This window comes from Engraulis encrasicolus, chromosome 9, assembly GCF_034702125.1.
Source record: "Engraulis encrasicolus isolate BLACKSEA-1 chromosome 9, IST_EnEncr_1.0, whole genome shotgun sequence".
NCBI lineage: Eukaryota > Metazoa > Chordata > Actinopteri > Clupeiformes > Engraulidae > Engraulis > Engraulis encrasicolus.
The window spans coordinates 1168783-1176282 of record NC_085865.1 but is presented as its reverse complement, the minus strand read 5'-3'; the positions used below and the strand labels follow the sequence as shown (position 1 = coordinate 1176282).

General features: G+C 46.3%; 1 protein-coding gene across 1 annotated transcript in view; it reads left to right on the top strand.

Moving 5' to 3' along the window:
• The window catches only part of lnx2a (ligand of numb-protein X 2a), a 63986-nt gene that overhangs the window by 44861 nt on the left and 11625 nt on the right, over positions 1 to 7500 (top strand). Inside the window, exon 8 of the mRNA XM_063206364.1 lies at positions 3460 to 3637. Coding sequence (XP_063062434.1) covers positions 3460 to 3637 — 178 coding nt within the window. The remainder of the gene's footprint in view (positions 1 to 3459; positions 3638 to 7500) is intronic.

Here is a 7500-nt window from a genome sequence, read left to right as displayed (position 1 = left end):
AAACCAACTTGACTTGACTTGACTTGACTTGACTTGACTATCTGATCTCCTGGTGTTTCTCCTCTCCCTGTGATCTCTGCCTCATTGCCTGTACCATCACTGCATGAAAAAAGTAGAATTTAAGAGTTGTGGGGAGAACACCAGTTAAGCAGCCTGCCAATTAGGCCTACACTGACAACATAAGTTAAAGGATCACTCATGTAGGCTATAACTACCTATGTCAGCATAAATAGCCTATACAGCATGTTTTTTGTTATATTGTTTTATATCGTTTGATATTTATATTTTAAAATATAAGATTGCTATTTTTGTTTTACAAGTGCCAATTCAATGGCTGTTTTTAAAAAAAATCATATAGGCTATAGGCCATCACATAAATCATATTTTTGCGGTATTTAGAATGACAATTGACCTTTTATTTGATATGCTATTCTCATTTCACCTTGAAGCACGAGAACGTCACGTGCTGTAGTAAAATTACACTGGTGGCATTGCTAGCTTTCGTGAGAATGACTAGCGGTGGGTGACGAGTGCAACACAAGGATGGCATGACTACGCATTAGCTGTGAAAGCTCGTTCTGTCATTGCCATAATTCGTCAAGTCAAACTTATCTACTATAAAGCACATTTAACGACTCATGTAAATTTATCTCTGTCAGTCTTACTTTGCACTTGAGTCCTTTTGCTGGCATCTGCGGAAGTGGAAGCACTGGATGGTCTCTTCAAATATCTCCTAATATCCATGATGATTGACTTTGAACAGTTAGGCAGGCAGGCAACTACACAACGTGTATGTGTTTACATATTTCCTGGATCCTGATTGGTTCTCTCCGCCGCAGCCGAAAGGCACTGATTGGAAGGTCACATACCCAAATACAGAACAGATGAAAATGTTTCCTACTTAAGCGTTAAGTATGTTCAACAATATTTTTTAAATGACACCACATTTATTTTGGATTATTCCAACGGCAGATCACAAGGCGCAGGGAACTTTGACGTGCGTAATTGCCATTAAGAGCTGCGTAAACGCTATTTAGAGGTGGGTAACGCTATTTAGAGGTGGGTAAACGCTATTTCATAAATTCCAGAGGTGCGTAAACGGCGTTTACGTGCGTTTACCCTCCACTACAGCCCTGGTGCCACCGGACCCACGCTCGCCGTGCCGGAATCCCAACATGCTTTGCGAGTCCGGTAACGATATGAGAATGACTAGCGGTGGGTGACGAGTTCAATACAAGGATGGCATGAATACGCATTAGCTGTGAAAGCTCGTTCTGTCATTGCCATAATTCGTCAAGTCAAACTTATCTACTATAAAGCACATTTAACGACTCATGTAAATTTATCTCTGTCAGTCTTGCTTTGCACTTGAGGCCTTTTGCTGGCATCTGCGGAAGTGGAAGCACTGGATGGTCTTCCACTTCCGCTAATTTTCATTTCATTGAAAATTAATTGAATGCGTTGGTATGGCTTGCGTCAAACTGACAAATGGATAGGCACCGTCACGCTACTCGTCTGTGCAGTCCCGCGACCCTCTCTGCCCACTGGTGCGAAACTGAAAGTTTTCTACGGCCCTGGAGGTTGTGCGCGCGCCCAACTTTGGTCCGCGGCCCTATGGTTAAGAATCCCTGCTTAGGACATGTCCCAGTGTGTGCACTGCAAGGAGAAGCAGATCATATGAAATCCTGTGTGTGTGTGTGTGTGTGTGTGTGTGTGTGTGTGTGTGTGTGTGTGTGTGTGTGTGTGTGTGTGTGTGTGTGTGTGTGTGTGTGTGTGTGTGTGTGTGTAGGACCTGTCCCAGTGTGTGCACTGCAAGGAGAAGCAGACCATATGAAATTGTGTGTGTGTGTGTGTGTGTGTGTGTGTGTGTGTGTGTGTGTGTGTGTGTGTGTGTGTGTGTGTGTGTGTGTGTGTGTGTGTGTGTGTGTGTGTGTGTGTGTGTGTGTGTGTGTGTGTGTGTGTGTGTGTGTGTGTAGGACCTGTCCCAGTGTGTGCACTGCAAGGAGAAGCAGACCATATGTAAATCCTGTGTGTGTGTGTGTGTGTGTGTGTGTGTGTGTGTGTGTGTGTGTGTGTGTGTGTGTGTGTGTGTGTGTGTGTGTGTGTAGGACCTGTCCCAGTGTGTGCACTGCAAGGAGAAGCAGATCATATGAAATCCTGTGTGTGTGTGTGTGTGTGTGTGTGTGTGTGTGTGTGTGTGTGTGTGTGTGTGTGTGTGTGTGTGTGTGTGTGTGTGTGTGTGTGTGTGTGTGTGTGTGTGTGTGTGTGTGTGTGTGTGTGTGTGTGTGTAGGACCTGTCCCAGTGTGTGCACTGCAAGGAGAAGCAGACCATATGAAATCCTGTGTGTGTGTGTGTGTGTGTGTGTGTGTGTGTGTGTGTGTGTGTGTGTGTGTGAGTGTGTGTGTGTGTGTGTGTGTGTGTGTAGGACCTGTCCCAGTGTGTGCACTGCAAGGAGAAGCAGATCATATGAAATCCTGTGTGTGTGTGTGTGTGTGTGTGTGTGTGTGTGTGTGTGTGTGTGTGTGTGTGTGTGTGTGTGTGTGTGTGTGTGTGTGTAGGACCTGTCCCAGTGTGTGCACTGCAAGGAGAAGCAGATCATATGAAATCCTGTGTGTGTGTGTGTGTGTGTGTGTGTGTGTGTGTGTGTGTGTGTGTGTGTGTGTGTGTGTGTGTGTGTGTGTGTGTGTGTGTGTGTGTGTGTGTGTGTAGGACCTGTCCCAGTGTGTGCACTGCAAGGAGAAGCAGATCATATGAAATCCTGTGTGTGTGTGTGTGTGTGTGTGTGTGTGTGTGTGTGTGTGTGTGTGTGTGTGTGTGTGGGTGTGGTGTGTGTGTGTGTGTGTGTGTGTGTGTGTGTGTGTGTGTGTAGGACCTGTCCCAGTGTGTGCACTGCAAGGAGAAGCAGATCATATGAAATCCTGTGTGTGTGTGTGTGTGTGTGTGTGTGTGTGTGTGTGTGTGTGTGTGTGTGTGTGTGTGTGTGTGTGTGTGTGTGTGTGTGTGTGTGTGTGTGTGTGTGTAGGACCTGTCCCAGTGTGTGCACTGCAAGGAGAAGCAGATCATATGAAATCGTGTGTGTGTGTGTGTGTGTGTGTGTGTGTGTGTGTGTGTGTGTGTGTGTGTGTGTGTGTGTGTGTAGGACCTGTCCCAGTGTGTGCACTGCAAGGAGAAGCAGATCATATGAAATCCTGTGTGTGTGTGTGTGTGTGTGTGTGTGTGTGTAGGACCTGTCCCAGTGTGTGCACTGCAAGGAGAAGCAGATCATATGAAATCCTGTGTGTGTGTGTGTGTGTGTGTGTGTGTGTGTGTGTGTGTGTGTGTGTGTGTGTGTGTGTGTGTGTGTGTAGGACCTGTCCCAGTGTGTGCACTGCAAGGAGAAGCAGACCATATGAAATTGTGTGTGTGTGTGTGTGTGTGTGTGTGTGTGTGTGTGTGTGTGTGTGTGTGTGTGTGTGTAGGACCTGTCCCAGTGTGTGCACTGCAAGGAGAAGCAGATCCTGGTGAAGAAGGAGCCTCATGAGTCGCTGGGCATGACGGTGGCGGGGGGGCGGGGCAGCAAGAGCGGGGAGCTGCCCATCTTCGTCACCAGCGTGCAGCCGCACGGGTGCCTGGCGCGCGACGGACGCATCAAGAGAGGTCAGCAGAGGATATATTATATTATACTGTACTACACTACACTGTATTATAAAGTCATCAAGAGAGGTGAGCAGAGGATATATTATATTATACTGTACTACACTACACTGTATTATAAAGTCATCAAGAGAGGTGAGCAGAGGATATATTATATTATACTGTACTACACTACACTGTATTATAAAGTCATCAAGAGAGGTGAGCAGAGGATATATTATATTATACTATATTATATTATATACTATATAGCACGCCACGTGACAGCCGCATCAAGAGAGGTCAGCAGATATTATATTATGTTATTATATGGTGTGACGTCATCGGTCGAATGCTCCATTCATTTCAATGGGGCTCCCCAACGTTCGCGCGTCTGATATTTGAGATAACGGACGGGTTGGTCTATATCAGACCGCTGTCAATGGCAACAAGACTTTTCACTGCTAAAGCGACTTTTCAACAAGACTCTAATCAGCTGCTGTGATAGACAACACCTGTTGTCTAGGCTACCTGTTGCCTAGCGGTGTTCCACAACGGCACTGTTTTGTTTTGCGCAGCAACAATCTTTTGACATGAAAAACTATCATAAACTTAACATTAAATAAAGAAATGTCCCCGCCATGTGTGAATCATTTAAGTATATCCATATAATAAGCGGGTTAACGTTCGGTGAGTCGGTCGCTTTGTGGAATAGCAGCACTTCAGAGAGTGCTGCTATTCCGCTCCGCGTCGGGGTCTAAAGATTCTCTCTGTCGTGCTGCTATTCCACAGTCGCCGAACGTTAACCCTTACTTATAGCACGCCACGCGACGGCCGCATCAGGAGAGGTGATTATATATTATACTATACTATACGCATCAAGAGAGGTGATTATATATTATACTATACTATACGCATCAGGAGAGGTGAATATATATTATACTATATTATATTATATTATAGCATGCCACGCGACGGCCGCATCAGGACAGGTGATTATATAATATATATTGTACCATACCGTATTATAAAGACGCATCAAGAGAGGTGAGATATGATATACAGGTCCTCCTCAAATAATTAGCATATTGTGTTAAAGTTCATTTTTTCCCCCATAATGTAATGATAAAAAATAAACTTTCGTATGTTTTAGATTCATTGCACACCAATTGAAATATTTCAGGTCTTGTATTGTTTTAATATTGATGATTTTGGCATACAGTTCATGAAAACCCAAAATTCCTATCTCAAAAAATTTGCATATCATGAAAAGGTTGTCTAAACAAGCTATTAACCTAATCATCTGAATCAACGAATTAACTCTAAACACTGGTAAAAGCTTCCTGAGGCTTTAAAAAGTCTCAGCCTGGTTCATTACTCAAAACCGCAGTCATGGGTTAGACTGCTGACCTGTTAAACTGTGTTTAACACTGAAGTCAATGGCAGGAGAACTTCTGTTTGGTGAACTTGGGATGTCCACGTCCGGGTCTGGGCGGAGTGGAGAGGAGGGGAGAGGAGAGGAGGGGAGAGGAGAGGAGAGGAGAGGAGAGGAGAGAAGAGGAGAGGAGAGGAGTGGAGCGGGGAGGGAAGGGAAGGGGAGGGGAGGGAAGGGGAACTTCTGTTTGGTGAACTTGGGATGTCCACGTCCGGGTCTGGGCGGAGTGGAGTGGAGTGGAGCTGGGAGGGGGGTGGAGAGGGGGGGGGGGGGGCAGGGCTGTTGGCTGCAGTGTTGATTGGCACCTTGGCACAGTACAGGGACAGCGTGTTGGCATGGTGATGTTGGCATGGTGATGTTGGATGTTGGATGTTGGTTGCTGCCAGACAGGCGGACGGACGGACGGACAGGGCAGTCAGGATATGCGACAAACGCTGCAGCAATGTCGTCGTGGTAACACCCCCCACCCCCCCACCCCACCCCCAAGTCCAGGGGCTGTCCTGGGTTTGACCTCCACAGATTGTGTGTGTGTGTGCGTGTCTGTGTCTGTGTGTCTGTGTGTGTGTGTGTGTGTGTGTGTGTGTGTGTGTGTGTGTGTGTGTGTGTGTGTGTGTGTGTGTGTGTGTGTGTGTGTGTGTGTGTGTGTGTGTGTGTGTGTGTGTGTGTGTGTGTGTGCGTGCGTGCGTGTGCGTGTGTGTGTGTGTGTGTGTTCAGTTCTCCCTCCACTGCTACTACAGGCCCCAAATAGCCATCTATATTTAGCTGTCTGTTTATCCTCGCACTTTATGCTAAACAGTGTGTGTGTGTGTGTGTGTGTGCGTGTGTGTGTGTGTGTGTGTGTGTGTGTGTGTGTGTGTGTGTGTGTGTGTGTGTGTGTGTGTGTGGAGGAGGGGTACTCAAGTGTGTGTGTGTGTGTGTGTGTGTGTGTGTGTGCGTGTGTGTGTGTGTGTGTGTGTGTGTGTGTGTGTGTGTGTGTGTGTGGAGGAGGGGTACTCAAGTGTGTGTGTATGTGTGTGTGTGTGTGTGTGTGTGTGTGTGTGTGTGTGTGTGTGTGTGTGTGTGTGTGTGTGTGTGTGTGTGTGTGTGTGTGTGTGTGTGTGTGGAGGCAATAGTTTCCCATCTCATCAGTAGGATCATAAATCAGGAGTTTCAAATGTGTGCGTGTGCGTGTGTGTGTGTGTGTGTGTGTGTGCTTGTGATTGGCTGTTTGACAGCAAAACAGAGATACAGAGGTGTTTGTGTGTTTATATATGTGTGTGTGTGTGTGTGTGTGTGTGTGTGTGTGTGTGTGTGTGTGTGTGTGTGTGTGTGTGTGTGTGCGATGCTAGTGTGCGTGCATGCGTGTGCGTGTGTGTGTGTGTCTGTGTGTGGCTGACTCAGAACAGAGGAAGTGCTTCAGTCTTTAAGTTCTGAATGACACTAGGAGTCCACACCCTCAGCTGAGCGGCAGCTAAACACCTGATTGGTAGACAGTGCTGTCAATCTTGTGGAAACCAATTGGATTGGACAATACCGTTTGGTTCTTTGTGCAATTGTACTTTCTTGAATGTGAGACCCAAGACAATCCGAGGGAGTTTTTCTGTCTTTATTTCTCAGGCCGTCGTCGATATTAATGATTGCAGTGAGACAGAGAGAAATCCAACGAGGCTAAACTCCTGCGACAAACCCTCTCCAAGACCGACCACACACACACACACACACACACACACACTCACACACACACACACACACACACACACGCACACACACACACACACACACACACACACACACACACACACACACACACACACACACAAGCCCTCTCCAAGACCTTCCAAGACCTTTATTGTCATCGACCAGTGGTCCTGTACAGTAACATTAAAGCCTCAAGCCTCTACAGCCTGCAAAGCTGCAAGCTACTGTATTGTCAAAGAGCCAGAGGGGACACTTGAGTAGGCATTGGCCGCACAGGGCAACCGTGGCCTAGTGGTTAGAGAGTTGGTCTTTCAATCTGGGGGTTGCAGGTTCGAATCCCCCCTGACCTCTCCCTACATCTCCATCCATGGCTGAAGTGCCCTTGAGCAAGGCACCTAACCCCACACTGCTCCAGGGACTGTAACCAATACCCTGACAAATAATAAATATAAGTCGCTTTGAATAAAAATGAAAGCTGTCTTTCTCTCTCTCTCAATTCAATTCAATTCAATTCAATTCAAAGAGCTTTATTGGCATGACGAATATGGATACACTCATGTTGCCAAAGCAGTTATACAAGTAATTGGAATCACAACAGAGAAAGGTAAAAGGTATGGATATGGTTGTACATACAGTATATCCAACTAACATTTATACATGCATCAAATTAGCATTTCTATATGCATCCAACTAATCTTAACATTTCTGAGGTTTGAGTAGAGTAATCGTCCAAGAGATGCTGACTAGCTGCAATAATACTTAATCCGAGAGCGAT